A 25,390-nucleotide genomic window follows, 5' to 3' on the forward strand; every position below is an offset into this window, starting at 1 on the left:
ACATGGTTCAAGGCAATGCAGATATAGTGATTAAGAGGGCCAGCCAGGGTCTGTCTTCAGGGAAGTGACATTCTTGGCAATTTGTCCTGTGTGAAGTCCAACATCATTTTGCCTAATGTTTTGGCAGATGATATTCTGGGCTGATACTAATAATGACTCACCTAGTAATAATAACAAAAACAGCCAAAAACAGTGAGATATTTATTGAGTTTTTATTCTCTGCCAAAAATACCTAATTAAGAACCTCTGATATGTCTTATTTCACCTAGTCCTCATGATAACCTTAGAAGGGATATGATCTGTGGTCAGAATTATTCACAGGAAGAAATTGAAACTCAGAAAGCTTAAGTAATTCACTTCAAGTTCATGGCTAGCAGGTAATACAGCCAAAATCCAATCCCAGAATTTCATGCTCAGAACTACCACATTGTATCAGCTCTACCTTCTAGAATATTCTTCTCCCAAATTCCAAGTGTTAGGGTTTTACAATCAACTGTTAAAAAGGTTTCCCCTTTCTTTTCCTTCAACACTGTTTATTGTATGGACTGTTGAGGCTGGAGAGATGGTATGAGAAGTAAAACAAAGGAACTAAAAACATTAGTACTGGATTTCCACAATCAGCGCTTGTATGATATTAGAGAAAGACTCAGAAAAACCTGACTTGACTCATGATTCTAGGAGAGATGAAGAAATCCCACCTTGTTCCCCCTGCTTCTACCTGTGGGATAGATAGAGATACGATAAGAATAATATTAAGACTACTATAAAAATAATGGTTAAGAATCTGGATCCAGAATCAGAAAGGCGTAGATTGAATTTACCTAATACTACTAAGCAAACTCAGGTGAGTTTTCCACTCAAATGTTGGGTGTGGTTTTGTGACAACTGTCCAACAGTTGTGTCACATGACTTTAATAAATTTGAGCCTGCTAATGAGCTAAGTGTGATGCTAGTGTTTAAAATTTTTCTTATGATAGCCCCTAAATGCAATTACATGAGCCTCATTGGGTGCTCACACAAGAGAAACAAACTTGTGTTGGACTTTTTGAAAAACTCTTGGTTTTCAAAGGGATACCTTTCCAGAAGATTTTCATGTGTATCTTTGACTTTAGAACCTAACCACAAAGTATGTTAGTCCCTATAAACATGGCAAATTAGCCCTCAGAGCCAAAGCACCTATCTATATAGGCCATAAGGTTGTTGTGAGGATAAAATGAGATTTAAAAATGAAATGCCTACCACTCTCTACATAAACAGATCCCTCATGCCTATAGAATTTCTGTATCTGGTTTATTAGTGGAGAAAGGACACCTACTCAAAAGAAAAATGCCAGGATAAGTCCTCTTAAGATACTCAGTGATAGTCCAGGTGATACCATACCATTAGGACCCATTCAACTTTGTTCACCTGGGACACCTCCAGGCAACTTTAAGGATATTGTATTGACATGATGGTTGCTAAAAACTAGACTAGAAGGCCTCTATGAAAGCAAGATTCTGAAGCAGATAAGGAAAGTAGCAAAGATTGCACCTTTTTGGCCTGATGGTTGTCCCGCAGACCACCTACCCTGGGCCAGTGCCCATCAGCATAGGTGAGAATCAGGCTCTGCCCCTCCTTACCCTCAATGCCACCTTCACGCCCGCTTCCAAGACCCGGGGTCTAACTGTACCATACGGCTGTTCTGTCTTCTTGGCATAAGACACAGAAGTAAACATGACAAAGGTTTACCATGCTTCAGAGACTGGAGAAAACATCGCAAAACATCAAACCGCAGACTGTGCAAACCCCAGACGTATAGAAATGACACTAGGGGCTGCCATTTGCCTTCGTGTTGCCCGATGATTTCCATGTGCCATGACAGCAGTTTAAATAATTCACTGAAGGAACTTGCTGGGAGCTCTGAGTTGTTATTCCCTAAGTAGTTGGTTCTGATACACATGTTAACTTCTTTCACACTCTGTGATAAGCCCGATGAGGTACCCACAGGGTTTACCGCTGTTGGTATGGAAAATAATACAATAATAAATAATGATACAAGAATAAACTCTGTGTTTCATGTATTCATAACTTGAAACCTACCTTTTCCCCACCCTGCATTCTGCCCACCCCCATTCTATAGATGAAGGAACAGAGTGTAGAAATAAACCACCAAGATTATACAACTATTAGTCATAGGGGCTGGGATTTGCACTCCAGTAGTCTGTCTCCCAAGCCTGCGTGCTTAATCCTGGGGTAGGCAAATTTTTCTTTAAAGGGCCAGCTGGGAAGTATTTTGGCTTTTATAGGTCTGTTGCATGTTTTATTATTATTATTATTATTATTATTATTATTACTGCTACTACATTTCTACAATCCTTTAAAAATGTAAAAGCCAATATTTGCTCATAGGTGTTACCAATAAAAGCTGCTGACCCACATTGGCCTCTGGGTCATACACAGTCTGCTGACTAATACCGGACATGTTGATCAAAGATTTAGGTACACACTGGGCATGCTAGTCCACACTCCCTGTGGGAAAATCCTAGGTGCCTGCAGTACAGTTGGGTTTCTGTTGACAAAGTAACCTACAATTTTGACTACATCTCTCTCTCTCTCTCTTTCTCATTTTGTCTGAATTTCAGAGGTTTCATTTTGCTTTCAATCAGTCTCCCTCCTAACTCATGATGCCGTAGTCGGACATTTAAGAAAGGACTGTGAGATAAAGGGATTGAGACGTACAGCACAGGGAACATGGTCTGTACCATTGTGGTGACTGTGTACGGTGCCGGGGGGTTCTAGAAATACCAGGGGCAACACTTGATAAAGTATATGATTATCTCACCATTATGCTGTACACCTGAAACTAATACAGAGTAATACTGAATATAAACTGTAACTGAAAAAAAATTTTTTTAAAGAAAGAAAGGATGGATACGGGCTCCTCCCCTGTCATGTTTTTATCTGGCGTTGGCTTTCTCCTGAGTGTATTACTGTACACAGAAGTGACCTTAGGCAAGATAGTATTAGTCTGCTCTTTCTTTGACTTGAAATAAAGGCATAAATAAGATGCATTATCTCTAAAACTTCAGGCTCGTCACCTGTTGGGGACCTGACCTGACCTTAATAAAGGCAGCTCTGCTAGTAGAAATGTATCAGTAACCTGGTATCTAAGCTGTTATTATTCTCACCCAAGCATAAAATGGCTTCTAAAGAGACATAGTTCATGAACTGGGATAATCTCACAATGGGGCGTCATGCTCTGTGGATACCTGCTGTGCAGATGCCTGGAGATTCAAACTGTCAGCCCAGCATCATAAGGCTAGGCTGCTTGTGGAGAAATCACAGTGCTGTTGGATTGGCTCAAGGTCAAATCTTGGACTTGGAAATAAATTTTGGTGATTTTTTTTTGGAACACTTCCATGGTACATAATGTTATAACTCAGCCTCATGGAATGAGTATGAGAAAAGAATTAGTTTGGTTACGTCAGTTTGAAACTCAAGAGAAAAGTTACAGAAGTATTTTTTAAGTTATTTTGACCATAATCCACAGTAAGAAATATACCCCCCAAATTATATCATGATCCAGTTTATACCTATGTATACACATACATAAACTTCCTCAAAAAAAAGTTCCAGAGGCAATACTACTCTTACTACATTTGCACTGTTTCTGATATTTTTAATCTATTCTATTGCATTTAAATGGTTAAAGTGTGTCTCATTTGCTAATTTATTTCCTAACTCATTAGTGGTTCTTGACTCAATCTAAAAAACACTTCCTTAGAAACCCCAAATGCTCATTCTGCTTATATGTATAAGATGCAATCATTTGGAGGTTCTTGTGGATCATACAGCTTAGTTTGATTTATTTGCTGAGAAAAACCACATGGAAATCACTGTACTAGGCTCTATGGAAAACAAATACAAAGAGGAATTTTCTGAGTTGCTGGAGAAACCAGAATAAGCAAAAGGACACATTATCTCTGCTCTCACAGAACTTATGATCTAGTTAATGAAAGAAAATCAGAACTCGAGTTTTGAAAGCTATGTTGGCCCTGGCCGGTGGCTCAGTGGATAAAGCATATGGACATCCTGGATTTGATCTCCAGTTAGGGTACACAGGAGAAGTGACCATCTGCTTCTTCCCTACTCCCTCAACCCCTTCTCTCCCTCTTCTCCTCTTGCAGCCAGTGGCTCAATTGGTTTGAGTGTGCTCCCAAGCACTGAAGATAGCTTGGTTGGTATAAGCACAGCAGCCTCAGGCACTAAAAATAGCTTGGTACTCGGGCATCGACCCAAGATGGGTTGCCAGGTGGATTTTGGTTGGGTGTATGTGGGAGTCTGTCTCTATATCCCCTCCTCTCACTTAAAAAAAAAGGAAAGGTAAGGTAAGTCATTGATTGACTGTTAAATAAGTGAATAGCTTTATTAGCACATTATGAAGAAAACATGTTCTCTTCCTATCTAGGAAAGTCACTCCCATTTTTACTGATGAGAAGGTAGAGACTCAGCAAGTCTGTTTTTTAATCACAACTCACATGATTATTTTGAGTCTAAATCCAGGATTATTTGTCATATACAGGTTGCCTCACCCAATTAAATGGCTTTTGTGCTAGAAATAAAGTGATTTAGAAGTTCAGAGGAGGAAGTGATTATTAAGTCTGTTGACATAAAAACGTCCAAAGCTGTTAGAGCATTTGTATGAGTTTATTTGAGCCAAACTGATGACAATTGCCAGGAAGCAAAATCTCAATGCAGTGAGAAAATAGCCGTTTTACCACTTATTTTATACATCAGAATCAAAGAGGAAGATGTAAAGGGGTTACAAGAAAGCCACTGGTGGTAGATTAGGGAAGCAGAAGAAAGCACAGTGGGGAAATTTCCGGGATTGGATGAAAAGTAAAACAGAGAGACACATAGCTTTTACGTTGGTGGGTATAGGCTAGTTAACAATTAAACCTACAGCACATAGAGAGGGTGTGCGGGAGAAGAAGACAATAACGGGGCGTCCTGTGGTCTGTGCTCTGGTAGAGCGATTGTGCCTTGAGGGGTCTGGCAGAAGGGAACTATTCTGACATTCCGAAACTGCATTATCATAAATGCAAAAACAACAACAGATATGCTCAGTTAAGGTAAAGATTGACCTTTGTCAGGGAAGTTACTGGCCTAGGACATGACTACCCGCCATGACTTGCTTTGAGTCAGGAAGTTTCATTTCAGCCCATCCTATGTGGTTACTTTGGGTCTCTGAGTTTGTAAGGCCGCCATGCAGGCCTCTCCTGAACTTGTCAGGTTTAGTATGTGGCCCTTTTTATCATCCACAAGCCATAAAAATGTTTCAACCCTCAGGAGGCTTAGAAAAATCTTAAGAGGTCCCTTGACTTATTTCTCTTCCTCCAGGTAGATCTAATCTTATTGTTCTCCAAAAAAAGGTGGAGGGGGGGGAATACATATTTTAAAGAGAAGCATAGTACCTTTTAGTGTTTCCCAACCTTTTCTGAATGAACTCTATAATCTCTCATTGGGAAGTTTACTCATTTAAATCCTTGGTTCAAACACCAGGAGACAAAGTGGAACATTTTCTCAAAATCATTAAGGCAAGAAACCAAAGCCTTGCCACCAGAGAGAATCTCTCCTCTGCTTTGCTCATCACCAAGCACTCCATGAGCACTGGCCTGAGAGACTGTGCCACCAGTGAACACCTACCGCTTCTGACTTCTCGGAGCTGACATGTTAAAATGGCAGATGTGGAAGGTCATCTTGACTTCCCAGCACCATGCAGTAGACCTCTGTGTGCATATTCATGCTAATCTCTTCGATATGGACCTTGGACCTCATTCTGTGAACTTAGGGATGTAATAGTTTCCTACTTGGGAAAATTGAAATTACTAAGATACATAACAGTGGTTTTGGGGAAAAATAGGCAGGGAGGAGGTCAAGTGCTGATCCTTAGGAAAGTCAGGTCCACAAAGAACCAGATCTCTCTATAATTGTCTGTGTTCAGAGCTGTTTCCTCGACCTTGTCACCTATGTGAAATCCCGTTGTGTGCTCTTAGAGCACCACAACATTCAGCGGGAGTTTTAATTGTCCACTTATTTTGTGACTTGAATCCTTAAGGGTTTCTTTCTGTATAGAGCCCTCACTAGACTACAGGCTCTGTACAGGTAGAGATTAGATTTCTACTTTATTATTACTATATTCCCCAGTATGAAGCACTGTGATTAAGGCATAACTAATATAATGTTTAAGAAATATTTATTGCATGAATGAATGCTCATTTTAAAGTAGTCTGGAATACTGTTTTAAACAAGATAGTTTGTTTTAGCCCAGTCTTTATTTATTATTAGCTACTAAAGGAGAACTGATAATCACTCATAATGTTCTTCTGTTTGTCTTTCAGTCACCTTTGACCACTTTGAAATTTTGCGAGCCATCGGGAAAGGCAGTTTTGGGAAGGTGAGAATCCAAATGATTAACCACCAGCAGCAGGGTGATAGCTCAAACAGACTGTCCAAAAATGTTCAGATTCCTGAGCTACTGGGACCACAAGGAATGATAAATCAGAGATGTTTCTGTAATGGATTTTTATGAGATTGTCATCATTGTTTGAGGAAAGCATACATAAAGGACATCTCAGAAACATTTTAAAGTCAAATCCGTTTACTCTCACTGGAGTTTAGGACTTTCTCTGTACTCTAATAGAGAGAACAAGGTTGCAAAATCATTTTCAAGCTGTACCAGTACATTCAGTAAGTTATCTCGTCAATGTAAGCACTAAAGCTATTCACATGGGAAAGACACCACCTAATTTGTTTTCCTAAGTTGTATTACATTTGTATTTTTTTATAAATCCTACCATGAAAAATATACATATTCAGTTTAATTTTCTTTTTGGGGGGTTAACACATGACTAGATTCAAATCCTGGTTATTAGTTTCTAAGAGGAGATAAATCTTGAGACTATTTCATTTTTCATACTGAACTTGCATTTTAAAATCATTTGTGTTGCACTTGCATTTTCAAATTATTCACTGTCTACATTATCAGGCATTATATGAACCTCTAAAAAAATTCAAAAATATGGACATTGTGTTTTGTGTTGTCCCAGTGATGAAAGCCCTTTTTGGTTAGATATATCACCTATGCTTGTAAACAAATTCTTTGTACAATATTGTCCAGCTTGACAGTTTAGCCTATTTATTTAAGTCACTCAAAGCAGAATAAGGAGCCCTGGATGAATGGCTTAGTGGTAGAGTGTCGGCCCTATGTGTGGATGTCCTGGGTTCAATTCTCAGTCAGGGCACATAGAAGACGTGACCATCTGCTTCACCACCCCTCGCCCCTCCTCTGTTTCTTCCTCTCCCGCAGCCATGGCTCAATTGGTTTGAGCACATTGGCCCTGGATACTGAGGATGGCTCTGTGGAGCCTCTGCCTCTGGCACTGAAAATAGCTCAGTTGCAAGCAGCCTCAGATGGGCAGAGCATCAGCCCCAGATGGGTGTTCCTGGGTGGATTCCTGTCGAGGTGCATGCGGGAGCCTGTCTATCTGTCTATATCCCCTCCTCTCACTTGGAAAAGAAAAAAAAAGGCAGAATAAGGATGTCTTTGCTATGAAAAGATTCCTGACAAGGAGGCAGCTACTTTTTTCTCCAAACTGCTGTTAAAAAAAAAAAAAAAAAGCTCCAAAGCAAAAACAGGCAAAGTTGTTTAAGAAAGCAGAGATTTAGGAATTGACCTGGTGCAAAGGAAGGAAATAAAATTTTTTACTGTGGAATCAGGAGTAAGTAAGAACTTGAGCACCAGAGAATCTGCAAGTCATGCTAAAGAACAAGTCTTGTTCTGTCGCTCATTGCTATGGTCCGTCACCTCCCTAAGCACTTTCTCACTCGGTTTGCCCCGTTAGGTCTGCATCGTTCAGAAGAACGATACCAAGAAGATGTATGCGATGAAATACATGAACAAACAGAAGTGTGTCGAGCGCAATGAAGTGAGAAACGTCTTCAAGGAACTCCAGATCATGCAGGGTTTGGAGCACCCTTTCCTGGTCAATCTGTGGTGAGTGGCTTTATGGCACCCCTAATGGGCACACTCCCGCCCTCACCCCCACTACTGTGACATAAACATTCCCTGATTTCTCGCTGTGCATTTGCCATGCCCTTATTAGGGCACTCCTCGAGGACTTTTGTTCTCCTTGGTGTCTTTGACTTGATGATGAAACAAAATGGTTGTTTTCTTGTCATCAGTGAATATTGCTTGGTCCAGTTGTCAGTTTCTCTTGCCCTTGAGGTCAAATTTTATTTTTTTTAAAGCGTTATAACTAAATAAGTTGAAGGAATGAGTTCAGATGTCATCTCACTTGTGAGATACTTTTTCCCCATTAACCATGGGGCAGAGACTCTGGGTAGAAAGCATGGTGTCAGTGGCTGGAATGAGGCTGATCTTTAGAACTTGAACAAAGTGCTTTCTCCTTAAAATGATTGACAGTAAAATTGGTTTCCTTGCAGCCAAGATGGGTGCTGCCTTTCTCATCCAACAGGTTTTAGCAAAGCTGGAGCTAACTTAGGTGATCTGCTCTCAAACCACCGTCACCATGAAGGCTTAGGAAACGGGGAAGCTTGCGTTATCTATTATGTCCTGCTCTTTTCTGTGTGCGGAGGTCTTTCTGTGGCTGTGTCATTTTGCTGTACGTTTTAATGCAACCATTATGCTAAGAGCCGAGTCTTAATGCTAATTCAGTGTGACTGTTATTTAAATATGCATACCAAGCAGTGCTTACGTTCTAGCAAAGGCAAGAAAAAAAAGGTCTTTATTCAGTGAATACTAATGGAAAAATAATTGAAATGCCACTGTGTGTTGAGGGACATTCTTGTGGAGGAATCAGTGCATTAAACCCGTTTCCTCCATCTTTAATTAACATGCTTCACTTAATATACAATTTGCTCAAACACTTGATGCCATTGTTGAAAAGAAGATGGTTCAGGGTGACTTGGAAACGGATCTATTATAGTTTATGCACTATTGAGACATGGCCGAATCTAATCGGGGCTCAGGCTCAGTGTACTTAATCAGTATTTTAGAGTGGCCTATTCAAAATGCTGCTGAGTAAGAAGTTAAATGGAAGTGGCTCTTTCTCCCTCTTCCTTAGCAATCATCAAATTGCTTCCCTCCCCCTCTCTCCCCACCCCGAGAATGAGGAATTGCTCTCACTTCACAGGCTCTTTTTGTCCAAAGTCACATTTTCCTTCTTCAAAAGTTCAACCAACTAATTTTCTCTTTTTAAAACCAGGAGCTCTCCATAAAGACAGACTTAGAATTTTACCCTTTCTGCTGTCTCTCTTCACTGAGTAGGCAAGGGTGATTTTGTTCTAGTCCCATTTCTTTTTCTACAACATGGGTGTTATGAGCCTTTAAGCTGGCCAAAGTTTGCAGACTTTGCTATTTGCCACGTGGTGCTATTCCCGACGACATTCTGTTCTTCACGTGTGCTGACTTAGTGACAACACAACATCCATCCTGTCCTTCCCATCTTCCCACGATGAATCTCAACAGTGAATCATTAGGCACAATTAACATTGATAGAGGAGAGAGAAGAGGTACCTCATAGCTCACCCTCACCCCATAATTCTAGCACCACATTCGGAACTGAAAACCAGGAGGGGTCAATTCCTAAAAGTACATCAGAAAGCCCTTTTGTCTTTCAAACCCTGAGCTAAAGATCTTCAGAAAGCATATTCCTTCTAATAAATGCTTTCTGCCTTAGGAAGTATAGCATAGTAAATGTAAGTGACTCTTTCCACAACTATGAAGCACTTTGCAAAACTTTTATAGGTGTGATTATGAGCAATCTTAATCATTTTTAAGAGACATTGTTCTAAGATAGACTTAATGAGTGTAACTTGGGTTGTTTTTATGAGTGAAATGAGACAAAGTGATCTACGCTTAGTGCCTAGCATGTAGTAAACATCTTATAAACTCTAGTATTTTCTTTTCTTGCTCCATTAAGGTGTAGCATTCTGAACCAGCCCACCACTGGCCACCCAAAAGACATATCTGAATGGTGCTTGCCTGCAAGGCATCACGGGAAGTTGTTGTGTGATAGGGGGATTGGGTCTTCAACTCATTATAAGAGCTTATGTTCCATCTTGTTTTGTTTTCCACCCTTATTTTGCAAATTAAAGGGGGAAAATATCAAAGAATCCTCAGTATATTATATACAATATAATCAAGATTTGTGTCTTGGGTTTAACTAGACTTATCTTTACATCCCCAGAGTGTCAGGAATCGATTTTCTTAAGAAGTACAGCATGCTTAATAAAGTAGCAGCAATATTTTTGGAACTCCTTTGTGTGATGTGATATTGATTTCAACCATCTTCTCATGGATGCTCAAGATGTCCCTTAGTGTGGGGATTTCAGAAAATTCTGGGTCTCCAGCTGAGGGAAAAGACAAATAGTTTCTCTTTTAAACAGGTTTATTATTTTTTAAAGTTAGTGTGTGTATATATAGGTACATACATATTTGATATTTGAAAACTTTTCTAATCATTGCGGTCAAATTGCAAAACATAAACAATTGCATAGAAAAATAAAAATTCTCTAATAATCCATCACTTTGAAATAATCACTCCTAAGATGTTGGTGTGTACTTTCCAGAATAATATCTACATTTGGTTTTCTGTTTGTGATCATTCAGTAGCTTTGTTCCCTTCTTCATTCGTGTATATATTTACCAAGCATCACAGACAAGGTGTAGTTAGGTTGCCGAATAAAATACGGGTGTACAGTTTGATTTGAACTTTGGATATACAACCAATAACTTTTAGTACATGTCCCAAGCACTGCACAGGACACATTTTAACTGAAAATAATTTATTATTCCAATTTCTAATTTAGGCGGGCATCTTGCATTTTTATTTGCTAAATCTAGCCCCCTGATTGTAACAGGGACCCACAGTGTGCGGATGCAGGGTCAGCAGGAGTGAGCAGAGCCAGTGACCTGTTTGGCGTTACCATTAGCCACGAGAATTGACTTGGTCAAATGGCACATGAATATCTGAACTGTGAGAAAGGTATGAAGGGACAAAGTATAAAGAGGAGTGAGTGTGGGTGTGTTTGTGTTGAGGAGTTTCAGGGAAGGAAATTCACTAATCTGGGAGCAGCAGTATTAAGGGTGAACAGACGTTTTTTAAAAATTCAACCTTCCCTCTACAAACCTGGAACCCGGCCCCACTCAGAACACAGTCATCAGATGTAGACCAGGTTATAGAGTGAAGGCTGCCTGACAGGGCTGGCATCCAGGAAAGCAAATACAATCTTCCTGGCAACAAAAAAAAATCTTCCTGAGGGCTGCTAACAAAGCCCTGGCAACCCAAAGCCTGCAAACAAATGGGCCCCAGTCTCTGCCCAGTGCTGCTGGTTCCCCAGGTGGCTTTTGTTAATTGAGATTAAGCCTGCAGCTGCACAGAGCTGCTAGGACTCCACTTTCCCCTAAACCCAGCTGTCTTCTGGACCCGCTTCTCTTGTTTCTCTGAGCATAAAGGGTCCACATGCGGTTTCAGGAAATTAGCAGACAAGATAAGCTGTTTAAAGTGGAAAGGACCACTTGTACTGGGACTGTGAAAAAGGAGGCTTGTCCAATGGCTGAACAGAGCTGCAGAAGCAGGTTCCCTGGAGGGGAACCATCAGCTGTGACTCAGAAACTAGTTTCTTTGAGGAATCACAGACTATGAGAACTCAGGCACAGCATCGATATAATAAGTATCCTTGTCCATGGCATTCTATGACTTTGGGTATTACATGTATTATTATCTCATTTATTCATCCTGACAATCTAGGTTGATAGGGATTATTAGTGCCATTTTGCACTTGCAGACACAGAAGCTCAGAGAGGTTGGGTAATTTTCCCAGAGTCACACAGCAAAGAATTGGCAGAGCCAGGACTCAAACCCAGAAGTCCTGACCTCAAAGCCCATGCTCTTCCAGCTATCCTGTACCATCCTCTACAGACATCTGTGAAGTTCCTTTACAAAGTTCTGGGCAAGGAAACCAAATTTATTTTGTTTATTGTCTTGCACACCTCCCAAGAATTGAAAGTCCATGAGGCAGGTTTGTTTGAATGTTTAGTTCACTGCCTTAGTTCCCAAATCCTGCAATAGTGCTTAGCACACAATAAGTGCTCAAAGATATCTGTTGAATGAATGATTGAATGAATGAAATGAATTAGTGTTGAGACCAGGTGTCCAGCTCCTGGTGTTTTCTCTTTTTCCATCATACCACTGCCACCACTTCCACACTCACAAACATCCTTTAATGTAATTACTTCCACTCCAGGACCTGTATGGGCCCTGAGGTCAGAGAGACCCAAGTTTGATTCCCAGCTTCACTGCTTGCTAACTATGTGAATTGAGCAAGATACCTTATGTTTTCTGCTTGGTTTCTCATTTATAATTGGGAATAACAGCAATACCCATGGCTGAAGGTACTGCTATGAATACATATATAAAGCAGCTCACACATAGTAGGTATGTAATAAATGACTTTACACAAATAACTCCATGAGGCCCCTCCCAGAAATGGAATGTCCCCTCAGTTCTCATAGCCAGGGAGGAATCTTAAGTGGACAAGTTCACTTGGCCTTGAACTGGCCTGGTCATTAAAAAGTCTTTTGTCTTATTCTTAAATATTGAACATTTAAATAATTCTTTTGAATATAAAATAGTACATATTTTTGTATAAAATGGGTAACTACAGGAAGTTCTCACAAAAACAGAAATTTTATCACCCAAATAACTGTACTACTTTCCTACTGCTGCTGTAAGAAATGATCACAAACTTAGTGACGTAACACGAACTGGAGTGCTGGAGGTTAAAGCCACTTTCATAATATGAGGAAGACACTATTTCCCTTCCACCTTGCATTGTTATTTGCACTGAACATTCACAGACTGACAAAACTAATCAGAACAATGATCACCTATGAGACAGATAGCTTAACTAGAAGGTAGCACATGGCAAACGTTTGAAGCAGTTGAAACTCTGTTACCTTTACTGCCATGTCAATTATAATATGTGAGGGCATCTATTATATTTGTAGAAATTTATTAAGTTATGCACTTAATATCTGTGCATTTTACTGTAAATGAATGACATCTCATTAAAAGAAAATGAAAACATTTTTAAAACTACAAATTTATTATCTTACAATTCTGAAGGTCAGAAGTGCAAAATCCCATGCACGGGGCTAAAATCAAGCCACCAGCCGGCCATGTTCCCTCTGGAGGTTCTAAGGAGAGTGTTTCTCCGCCTTTACAGCTCCTTGAGGCTGCCTGCATCTCTTGGCTCAGGGTGCCTCCCTCCATCTTGAAAGCCAGCAGCACAGCACCTTCAGAGTTCTCTCTGCCCCTGACTTTCTGCCTCCATCTTCCATCTTTTAGGGACTCTTATGATTCTGTTGGGTCCACCTGGTGACCAAACTCTAGGTAGGCCCCTTGGAGCCCTCTTCTCCACCAGGCCTCAGCCTTATTCTATAAAGACTTGAACAGAACACAGTTTCAAAAAGCTCGGGGCTGCATTCCTTGGATGACCGTAGCTCCCCTTAAAGTGCCCGCGTGAGAAAACTCAAGGCTGCCCAAAGAATTGACTATTCATTTCAGCCAACACTGGAAGGTGGGGCCCCTGCCTCCCCACTGCTGTGTGGGAGGAGCCTGATTCCATACATGCTATTTAACAACCATGTTGGGGTTCACATGGACTAACTCTGCCTTCCTGGCTTTAGTAATTTTTCACTTCCCTGACTCTCCTGAGCCCCCACCTAGCCCCTCCCTCATCACTTCATTCTCCCTATAAGATACCCAGTCACTTCTGTACAAATCAAAATTAAGTTCAATTCACTCTGGATGCTTTTCCTATTGCAATAAAACTGTTCTTATTACTGTAACTAGAGTCCAGCTTTGTTATCTTAGGAAAAGGTGTGATTAAATGAAGGATCTTGAAAATGGTAGGTTATCCTAAAGTAGCCAGTGTTGTCATAGGAAGAAGTTGTCCTTGGATATGGCCCTGATGGGTTTGGACAGTTGGAAAAGAAGGAACAGCCATCCCTGAAGAAGAATGTAGCAGGGAACAGTGTTATTACGTGGCCAGGAGATAGTAGCAGTTTCATTATATAGTTGTTGACTGACCAACTGATAGACTAATGGGCAGGAAACAGTCTTTGTAATGCAGACGTTCACTCATTCATTTACCCATCCATATTACAGAGGGTTCCTTTATTGCAAACAATACAATTGCTATTAGAAAATGAAAGCTGAAAAGAAAATCATTGGAAGGATAGGGAGTAGCTTGTATCCTCAGAAATAAAACTAAAGAACCAAGTCTCAGAAAGGTGAGGGACAGAGGCAGTTTTCAGACTCTAATTAGCAGGAACTAATAATGCACAGGCTCTTAAGGCTATTTCACCTGGGATAAATCAGCTGCCACCAATTTTCTAAACTTGTGTCACCCACTCAAGGTTCAAAGTCTTGGGACAGAATCCATGCTTAGAAACTATGCCTGCCCCTTAGCTAGAAGAAAGAGTTAAATCATGACTCCTAGATTGTTGGTGAATGAGTGTGTCATTCACTAAGGTGGGGAGATCCGAAGAGGAGCAGATTCATTAGGAAAATCAAGGACTCTCTTTTAGTTGTGTTGATTTTGAGTGGCATCTTAGTTATCCAAATAGAGCTGTTGGCCAGGAAATGAGTCTGGAACTTAGCAAAGTCAAGAGCCCAATGACAAGCCCAACATGAGAATCATCAGCTTATATCTGCTATTTACACCAGGGACTTGAAGGGGGCACTTTGGAGAGAGAGTAGATAGAAGGAAGGAACTGAGGATTAAAGACCTAGAGGACTGCAGTAATTCTGATAGAGGGGAAAGACTCAGGAAACTAGACGAAGGAGCAACCAGGAAGCTAGCCAACGAGCTAGGGGTAAATCAGGAGAGCATGGCACCCTGGAGTCTAGAAAAAGGAGTATTTCAGAAAGGAAGGAGAGCAAACCATTTCAAGAGCTTCTGGGAGGAATACGGAGACAAAGAATGCACTACTGACTTGGAAAGATATGTATTGTGACCTTGATAAGAGCTAACTCCCGAAGGTAGGACATAAAACCAGAGAGTGGCTTGAGGGTAAAACAGGAAGCTCATAATTTTATTTGGGGGTGGGGAGTATAAAGGGGTTCTATTGTGGGTTTTGGGGTGTTTTTTTTTTGTAGTTTTCCAAAGTGAGAAGCTGGGGGGGGGGGCAGGCAGACAGACTCCTGCATATGCCCAAACGGGATCCACCCGGCATGCTCACCAGGGGGCTGTGTTTTGTCATTTATCCCTGTTGTCACAAGTAGCAAAGGTATATTATCATTTCTTTATCATGTTCCATTGTATGAATAACATCCCATGATTCGTGTGGATAAAAAAGGAAACACATATGAAAAATGTGACAAGCTCATATTATTAAAATAAATGATAATGTTTTAGTGAAACAGAATCATTGCTTGTAACTTAATGTAGTTCAGTTTGAGGAAAAACTCATTATGCCTATTCCTTGCTTTCCTGGTAGAGTTCCAGCCATTGGACCTCAGAAATAGAGATGGATGGAAGAACCCCATAAGGTGACTGCAGAAGCAGGAAAGATCAAAACCTTTCTGAAGATGCAGTTGGTCTAGGTTGAGTATAAGCAATAGTAAGGAGAAGGGAAGTGGGATGCATTACAAACGGAGAGGCTAGCCCAACCAGTAGTGGTGCAGCGGACGGAGTGTCAGCTTTGGACCCTGAAATCCCAGGTTCAAGGCCCCAAGGTCGCCGGCTTGCGTGGGGGTCCATCAGCTTGAGTGCAGGGTCACCAGCTTGAGCCCAAAGGTCACTGGCTTGAAGCCCAAGGTCACTGGCTTGAAGCCCAAGGTTGCTGGCCTGATCAAAGGGTCACTGGTTGGCTTCAGCCCCCAGTCAAGGCACACATGAGAAGCAATCACTGAACAACTAAAGTGACACAAGTACAAGTTGATGCTTCTTATCATCATGTCTCCCTTCCTGTCTGTCTTTCTGTCTCCCTTGCAAAAATAAATAATAAATAAATAAATAAATAGGTTAGGAAATCATGAGAAGCAAAGTGAGAATTTCTGTAATTGGTAGCAGTGCTGGGAAATCCTTTCTCTGCCCTCAAATTCTGCACCTGGGTGGAGACTTGGTCAGAAAGTGAATTGCCTCTTTGGCTACCGAGCCAGAGGGTAGACAACACCCTGTGCCTGATGAGCATTTTGTCCCTCCATCCACTCTGGAAACATGGCCAATTAAAATGTGTGACTCAGCACATCCTGGACCTCTCTTGGCCCAGTCAGCACTGCCCAGCCACTCTCGAAATCACAAGTGGCCTTTTCCTTCCCATCAGTGACCCAACTTGTCCCGCTTACATTGTCTCTCTGCAGTCCGCCTAGGAGCCTCCTGAAGCACAACTTCTAAAATGTACTTTCCTGAAACCCTGATAAACACCATGGTTAAGAATCCGATTTAATTGTTCCTCATTATCATCTGAGCTTGTGTCTTGTCTTTTCCTTTGATATGGGTAGCGACATCTTTCCTTCTCCTTGGCCTATTGACTGGCTATCCAATTCTCTGAGGCAACAGTCTCAGGAGACTGGAGAAAATAACCACAGCCAAATTTCCCCCAGAGGAGCGTCATAAATAACGTCTCTGGCGCCAGTACAGAAGAGCTGACAGGTTGCAAAATATCATCCAGAGCTCTGTCCAGAGAAGGGTCGAGGCTGAAGAAAACCGCCTACTCCATCACAACATCAGGAAAATAATCAGCAACCTGTTAGGTGTGATTTTTTTTTAAACCACCCACAATTTTTTTTACTGTATAGATTGTGAACTTTTGTGCCTTTTATTTGAGGCCATAGTTTATGATTTGAATGAAGCAAGTATGTTCATTATTTTTTCTGAGGCTTTAATGACCCCTTACAATCAAAATGAGGTCCTTCTGAAAATTTCTTTAAAAAAAGAAACTGAGCAAAAACCAAAGTGGTTCTTCTGTTAGTTTTCATGGACTTCTGCATTCCTGTCTCATAGCCTTTAGCACATGTCATAACCGGGTATTTGTTTGTGTAAATATGTGTTTATCTTCTTTAGATGATTAGCTTCAAGAAGAGAGAGGTCTTGTTCTTTAGTTTATTTCTTCATCTCCAGCACCTTATACAAGTAAATAAATCCACAGTAAATATTTGTAAAATGGCTACTGAATAAGTAAGTGCTCATTTTGGACCAAGGTCTAGGCCAGGGATTATGATGGACGCAGAAATCAGCAGAGGCCAGATCCTTCATGTTGTTCAGTCATATGAGGAATTTGGGCAAAATAATATCAATGGTCACACTACAATATAACATAGTAACCATCTTCAGGGCTAGTTTTCTGGAAGGTTCTATAACAGAAGTGGCAGGGTGCTGGGGACGTGCAGAGAGAGACATGGAGAGGTAGCCTGTAATTTGTGTTTGGTGAGAAGAGGTCAGGAAAGACTGAAATAGAAAAAAGATGAACTGAGACCAAGGGGGTTAATGTATTATACAAAAGTGTTTCTTTTGCTGAAAACGTACACAGAAGTTTCCTCTGCCTTTAAAGGAAGTTTTAACAAATATTCATTATAACGCTTATATGATAGTTCCGTCAAATCCATTCTGTTCATTGTCAAAAAGATCTACATAAACTCTAAATTACCCGTGTTTTTGAATGCTAGATATATGAGTGTTAGTGTTTGACCTGTATGTACCCACATGATACACAAGAGTGAATGAGGTCCTTTGTGTGTTTTCATGGGGCATTTAAGGTGTGCTTTTTCCTTAGAGAACTTTATAAGGCTACTTATGAGACCGAGAAAAAGGACTATATAAGTTTTGAATGTTTTTTTGCTCTATGGCCGGTTTTTTCTGAAGTCAGAAACTTCTGGAAATTTGGTAACATACTCTAGAGAGAGGAGGTGGGGAAATAGGAACTCTCATGTATTGCTGTTGGGAATCCAAAATGATAGGCCCTCTGGGGAGATGATCTGGCAATACTGAGCAAGGATTACATGTGCCTTTACCTTGAGTGTTAAAAAATCTTTATCTTAGGGAACCTGCTTCTGGGAATCCATGCCAAAGTCAGGCTGGCCAGAATACAAAAGGACATTCACAGAGATTTTCACTGTTATACTAAGGGTAATAGCAAAAGACTGGAATCACCCTGAGTGTCCTTCAGTAGGGGACAGGTTGAGTATCATTATGAATTTAGGATATATTTATCTTAGCTTATATATGTGTATATATATGTATATCATAACTTTACCTATATTAACTAGCTTTATTTATTTCTGTGTTTGTCCACTGAGAAATCCTAGTGACAAAATAGCAACCAGACTATAGCAAACACTCCCATGTCTCAGATAGTTTGGAAGAGGAAATGCACAACATAGCCAGGAATATCTTCTTGCATCAGAAAGCCATAAAGTTATCAAAACCTCCTAGGGTCATTTCAAAATAACCCATGATCCATCTTAACTACGTTTCCACTGATCCAAGAACAGACATGAATGGAACATCAATAAGAATGATAATATCAAACTCATGAATTCATTATTAAAAAATAAAAAACACTGATTTTTTTTTGGCGGACTCTAGGAAACCAACACATCATTCTAAAAGTGGCAAATAAAGACTTAAGCAATTGTTTTACCTTTTCTAAGAGGAACTGTACCTGAGAGTAATTAATGATTGAGGAAAGCCAATTTTCTATATAAAATCCTCCAGCTAAATATAAAGGAGAAGTAATAGACCTGAACTATCACCATCCCTAAGGAATGTTTGGATAGGGCATTCAGATGAGTAATGGCTGGTAACACCATGAAAAGATGCTATATTAATTATTTGCCTCCTGATCGAAGACTCCACACTACCTGCAAAGTAGTCTTTCCACCAAGAAATCAAACCCCAGTCTGAGCATGCCTCCAGGTTTAACCAATTTTCACGAAATACAGAGTTGTGGGACACGTAGAAAGACATGACGTGCATGCAATCAGCAAAATTCAGACTGTGGAAATACTACAGAAAAACTGATTTGGTTTCTTCAACAAAAAGTTACCAGGAATAAAAAAATAGTTGGTAAGGTAAGTATAAAAGAAAAAAAAAGAATTTTAAAGGCACATAAACCAAAGGTAATATATGAACCTTAATTGACTTCATTTAGAAGACCCAAATATCCTATAATTTTTTTTGAAAAAAGAACATTTAAAGAACAATTGGGAAAATGAGAACATTTGGCATTTGATGAAAAGTACTAGATTAGTTGACTTATCTATGTTAATTCCTTTCCTGATGAAACAACATATATGATATTATTTATTTTTTTATTGAAATATATATGGCCCTGGCCAGTTGGTTCAGTGGTAGAGCATTGGCCAAGCATGTGGATCCTGGGTTCGATTTCTGGTCAGGGCACACTGGAGAAGCAAAATCTGCTTCTCCACCCCTCCTCCTCCCCCTTCTCTATCTCTCTTTTTTCTCCTCCTTCAGCCATGCCTCAGTTGGTTCAAGCACATTGGCCCTGGGTACTGAGGATGGCTCCATGGAGCCTCCACCTCAGGAGCTAAAAATAGCTTGGGTGCGATCATGGCCCCGGATGGGCAAAGCATATGCCCCAGGTGGGGTTTACCAGGTGGATTCTGGTCCGGGCTCATGAGGGAGTCTGTCTCTCTATCTCATTTCCTCTCACTTGGAAAAGAGGAAAGAAGAAATGTATTGGACATAACATTGTAGAACTGTAAGATATACATGTTAATATTATATATTATAAAATGATTGCCATGTAGCGGTAATGAATAGTTCTATTATGTTACATAATAATTGTTTCATTTTAGTTCTTAGAATTATTAAGCTCTAGTTTAGCAAGTTTGATGATTATAATACAATACTGTTATCTATATCCACTCTTCTATTGTCACATATTTACTACGTATAGCAAGGAGACAACATAGATATATCAGAGTAGAAAGGTTATATTTGTTAGGCTTTTAAAATATGAAAATATAAATAAAAATTACTTATAATCTTACCATTTAGATAACTGGTTATCTTATTTTCAGAAAAATTTTATGCATATATTGGCATATGTATGTAATATGTTTATTTTTCTTTAATGCTTGTATGTGTATCCTTTTTAAATGTATTCTAAGCATCTATATACTATATACTATAAAGTATGGTATGATATAAACATTGCTTCTATATATAATAATGCATATTATATACTATAATGCATATTATAGTTTAACATTGTTTTCCCTCACATTGTCTTCATAATAGATTTTAAAAATCTTTTCATAACAAAATAGAGACCTGCCTCATTTTAAAAAGTGCTGTATAATCTGTAACATAAATTTACCATAATTTATTTGCATGTTCTCCTACTGATGGACAGGCAAGTGGTTTTTGATTTTATATGATGCAATGAGTCTCCTTGTAAGTACATCCTGGTATAATTTCTCAAGTATACCCACAGTGAAAGTTCCTAGCAGTGAAATCATAGGCTCAAACACCCTGTGTTTTTTAAGAGCTATTTCCAAGTTGTCCTCAAAGGAGCTTTCTCCAAATTAACCTCCACCCAGAGCATAGGAGAGTGCCCATTACTCCACATCCCCTCCGGCACTGGCATTTTACCCCTATTTTCATCAAACCTCGATGGAAATGTTCGACTCGGATGCTTTAATGAGTAGAAGTCATAACATACTTATTTAGAGTGTAAATTCCCTCCCTCTAAATTTACAGTAGCAAAGACTTGTTGTCTCAGCTTGGTTCCAATGTTATCCAAGCCATTAACCTTTCTTTTACCTCATCTCGTCCTGTAGCTATGGCACATAGCTAAAAACATAACAACAACAAAAACACAACAATTGGTTAGAGTTCTGATAAACTGTTGAAATCTGACTTTTACAAACCTTGGCTTTTAAGTATTGCCATAGTAAATTAATTGGGTGGAATAATACAGGCTTGGTTTTACTTCTTTGTGAATTTCACCCTAGATACACTCTGGAAAATTTCTCCTGAGCCACAGGAGGAGAAGTATGATGGACTACTGCCCATCATTTTTAAATTCACAAGCTTTTAAAATTTCTACTTAACAGATGGGACCATGTGCCCTCACTTCCTCTTTGCTTATTCCTCAAGCATCTCTTCTCACAAGGGCTGAAAAACGCAGATAATTGTTCTGTCGTTCTAGTGCACAGGACAACATCTGATCGTAAAAACTTCTATGAGGTTCTTGGCTGAAGATAGAAATCTCCCAGCACTGGAATGAGACTATCCAGGAAGCATACAAATTGAATTTCGAGAGTTGACTTGAAGGGCATTTAAATAATTACACTGGAAGAATTTTATTATACCTGCCTTCACAATTTCCTAACATGTGATTCTAGAGCAAATACGTATTTAACCTCTCTCTACACCATAATCTTTTTTGCCTTTTTTTTTTTACAACAACTTCATTGAGATATTTTTATACATCATGTGATTTAGCCATTCCCAATAATCTTAAGTAATTTTCTGAGTGGTGCAACCATCACCATAAATCAATGTTAGAAACCTTTTCTTCCTTCCCACTAAGATCTCTGGGGCCCATTTAGAGTTAATCCCCGTTCCCAACCTGAGCCTCAGGCCACTACTGATGTGTTTTCTGTATGTATAAATTTTTCTTTTCTGGCAATTTCATATAAATTGAATTAGAAATATGTAATCACTTGTGCCTGGCTTTTTTCACTTCTGGCAATGTTTATGGGCTTTATCAGTGTTAGCAGTTTGTTCCTTTTTAGTATTCTGTGAATACTGGAATATTCACTATTTGTGAGTAGTGAAATACTGTGTGGATACCACATTTTGTTTATCCATTCACCAATTGATGGACATATAGCTTGTCTCCAATTTTTGGCAGTTAGAAATAATGCTACAATGAACATTTGTGTACAAGTCTTTGCATGGAAATCTATTCGTATTTCCATGAGTAGATACTTGGGAGTGGAATTGATGGGTGATGGAACAATTTTGTGTTTAGCTTTTTGAAAGACTGACAAACTGTTTTCCAAAGTGATTATACATTTATATTTCCAGCAATAATACATGAGTGTTCCCTTTTCTCTACATCCTGGGGGTAATCTCTCTTTTTTTTTAGTATAGTCATTTTGACGGGTGTCAAATTTGTGGTTTTAATTTGTATTTCTCTACTGACTAATGATATTGAGCATCTTTTCATGTCTATTTTCTTTAGTGAAAACTAACATTTGTATCTTTGCTCATTTTTCGATTAGGTTGTTTGACTTCCTGGGTTGTAACAGTCCTCTGGAGGTTCCGGATATAATCCTTTATAAGTTACACATTTTATAAATATTTTCTCCCAGTCTGTTGCTTGCTTTTTCATTTTCTTTAATGGTATCTTTTGAAGTGAAAACGTCTCGCATTTTGATAAACCTAAATTTACCAAATTTTTAATGGATCTTGGTTTTGGTGGTATATCTAGAAATTTTTATCTAGTCTGGGGTCTCAAAGATTTTACATTTTATTCTAAACATTTTATTGTTTTTGCACTTATATATATATCATTGAGTATTTGAGTTCATTGTTGTATCTGGTGTAGAGATCTAAGTTCATTGTTGTGTATGGTTTGAATGTGAGTATCTAATTATCTTAGCGCCATTTATTAAACTGATTATTCTTTCCTGGCATTTTTTTTCCATCAAAAATCCATTGACTGTAATGAAAAAAAGATTTATTTCCAAACTCTAAATTTTGTTCCATTGACATATGTCTATCTCATGTCAATGCCACACTATCTTGATAGCTACAGCTTTATACATACTAAATTTAGATATTGGGAAGTGAGTCTCCCAATTTTTCTCTTCTTTGAAATTATTTTTGCTATTGTAGATGTTTATTTAGTATTTTTCTTATTATTTTAAGAACTTCTTGTTAATTTATGCAAAAGCAAAAATGCTGGCTGGGATTTTGATAGGGATTGCACTGACTCTATAGGTCAATTTGGACGGAATTGACATCTTAACAGTATTTGAAAAACACTGCCTTGGAGAATGTTCTAGATCTCTTTTAATGCCCAGGTTAATCTCAACATGGCCTTCATGAGACAGCTTCAAGAATGTGATGTCTTTAAGCTTAGTTGGTAACCGTGCTAATTTATAAAACTAGAACCTAGGGGATGTATCAGAGACCAACCTTGCTTTTCTCTTTCCCTTATTTAGTTCTTTTATTCATTTATTAGTTTTTTCTACAACTATCTGTAGAGTGTACACTTCAGACAGTATATAGGTGCTGAAGAGTCGAAGATGGATAAAAGCAGTCAAGCATTATGATAGCACATTGAGAAAGAAAACAGTTCATCCAAAAGCACATAGGGAAATATTTTCAAATCGGGTCAGTTCTGTGAACAAGAGTATGGCATTGTATGTAACAGGGAGCCAGGATTCAATGTGGACAGTGAGAAACATCTCTGTGGGAAGTGACACATGGCCTGAGACTAAAAGATAAATAAAAAAAATAACCAGGCAGCGGGCAGCATAGGTCACACCACATCACAAGCTTCCAAGGCTGGAGGAAGGCAAAAATCACTAATTGAGAAGTGAAAGGAAGAGATAGATCTTAAAGATGAATCTGGAATAGTCAACAGAGTCAGACCATACAGGGTCCTGTATACCATGAGGAGAGATGAAAGGGTCTTACGTGGCTATATACCATTAAACTCCCATTTTTAAAAATATAACTGTGGTGTGTAGAATGGACTGGAGGGGTCCAAGGTTAAACAGAGAGAACTGTGAATAGCCTATGACAATGATCTGGGTCAAACATGGTAGAATAGGATGCTCTGGGTGGTGGACTTTTGTTAGTTATTTCTGCTTACTGAACACACTTTGCAATGCCTTCCACATGCACTGAGACCAGACCTGTTCATTTTGGAGCTGTCGACTAAGAAATAAATAAGCCATAATATAGTATACCAAAAAAAAAAAAAAGTTATGGAAATGCAACAGAGATTCTATATGATAAATGACTGAGATACAAAATACTCTTACTCTCTTCTTTAAAAATAAAAATTGGATCATGATATGAACTTGCATATTCTAGTTATCACTAAACTATGTTAGACTCACATGTTTTACAGAGTACAGGTCTAGAAAATAAAATCCTTATCTTCCCTCCCTCTGAGAGTTTCAGAGCTGACGTGCTGAAGGAGAAAGACGATTTTTAACAGCCAGACCTGGCTCCATGATTAAATAAATTTATATTCATACTGAGCAAGGGAAGCATGTTGCCTCTTGCCTTAGGTTCTCCTTACTTTGATTAATAATTCCCTGCATGGTTGAATGTTTTTTCTCTTGCCACAGTGAACACCTTTTCTCAGTCTATTCTTTGAATAAAAATAGCTTAGCCAAAATCCCAATAAAAATGTTTGGCCCTGGCTGGTGGCTCAGTGGGTAGAACATCAGCCCAGTGTATGGAAGTCTGGGGTTCAATTCCCGGTCAGGGCACACAGGAGAAGCAACCATCTGCTTCTTCCCCCTCACTCTCCCACTTTTCCCCTCTTCCCCTCCTGCATCCAGTGACTCCATTGGTTCAAGTGTGGCCCCAGGCACTGAGGATAGCTCCACTGGAGCACATTTTAGCCTTAGGCGCTAAAAATGACTCGGTATTTGAGTATTGGCCCCAGACAGAGGGTTGCCGGGTGGATCCCCATTCAGGGTGCATGCAGGAGTCTGCCTATTTCCCCTTCTCTCACCCCTCACCACCCCCAAAAATGTTTGTTCATTCAGGATGAGTTTCATAAGACACTGTTCCTCCTCAAGTTAAGCGGGGTCGTGGGAAAGAGCCCTTTGGCCTGTCACCTGATGTCTGCCCTCCATCTGCCTCCAGTGGAGAGCTGAATGCAGTCACAGCTGCTCTGTATGCCAACACCGTTTGTGTATATGTTTTCCATTGGCATCTAGGTATGTTTATCATTGGCACTCCTTTCTCCCTTCTTTGGTACCCAGTCCTCATTCACCTCCCCATCCCTAACCCATTCACCAGCCATCCCAAAAGACTGTTCTCACACCTCCGAGCAATCATTGTCTTTGTTATGTTTCTTCTGAGGACCTTAGGGTACAACAGGTCCCAGGCATGATTACGTATTCACTAGCATCTAGTTGCTTACTGGAAGAACTGTAAAACACAGCAAATATAATTTTTAGTGTTGCAGTTGGAAAGACTGTGAGCCGAATAGCCCAGCTCCAGGCACCTTTTTTGGTGCCCATTAAACCTATGGCAGGGATGACCAGCCAGTCATTGCACTGAGATGAAGAATATTATTTCCTAAAAGGCA

The 25,390-nt window shown here is 39.6% G+C and overlaps 1 protein-coding gene across 3 annotated transcripts in view; it reads left to right on the forward strand.

Annotated features, from left to right (window-relative positions):
• Positions 1–25,390, forward strand: part of STK32A (serine/threonine kinase 32A) — a 105,220-nt gene that overhangs the window by 26,940 nt on the left and 52,890 nt on the right. For all 3 annotated transcript variants that reach the window (XM_066342557.1, XM_066342558.1, XM_066342556.1), the window contains exons 3-4: positions 6,381–6,436; positions 7,884–8,035. In XM_066342557.1, the coding sequence (XP_066198654.1) occupies positions 6,381–6,436; positions 7,884–8,035 (208 nt within the window). The remainder of the gene's footprint in view (positions 1–6,380; positions 6,437–7,883; positions 8,036–25,390) is intronic.

Source organism: Saccopteryx leptura, chromosome 6 (genome assembly GCF_036850995.1).
Source record: "Saccopteryx leptura isolate mSacLep1 chromosome 6, mSacLep1_pri_phased_curated, whole genome shotgun sequence".
NCBI lineage: Eukaryota > Metazoa > Chordata > Mammalia > Chiroptera > Emballonuridae > Saccopteryx > Saccopteryx leptura.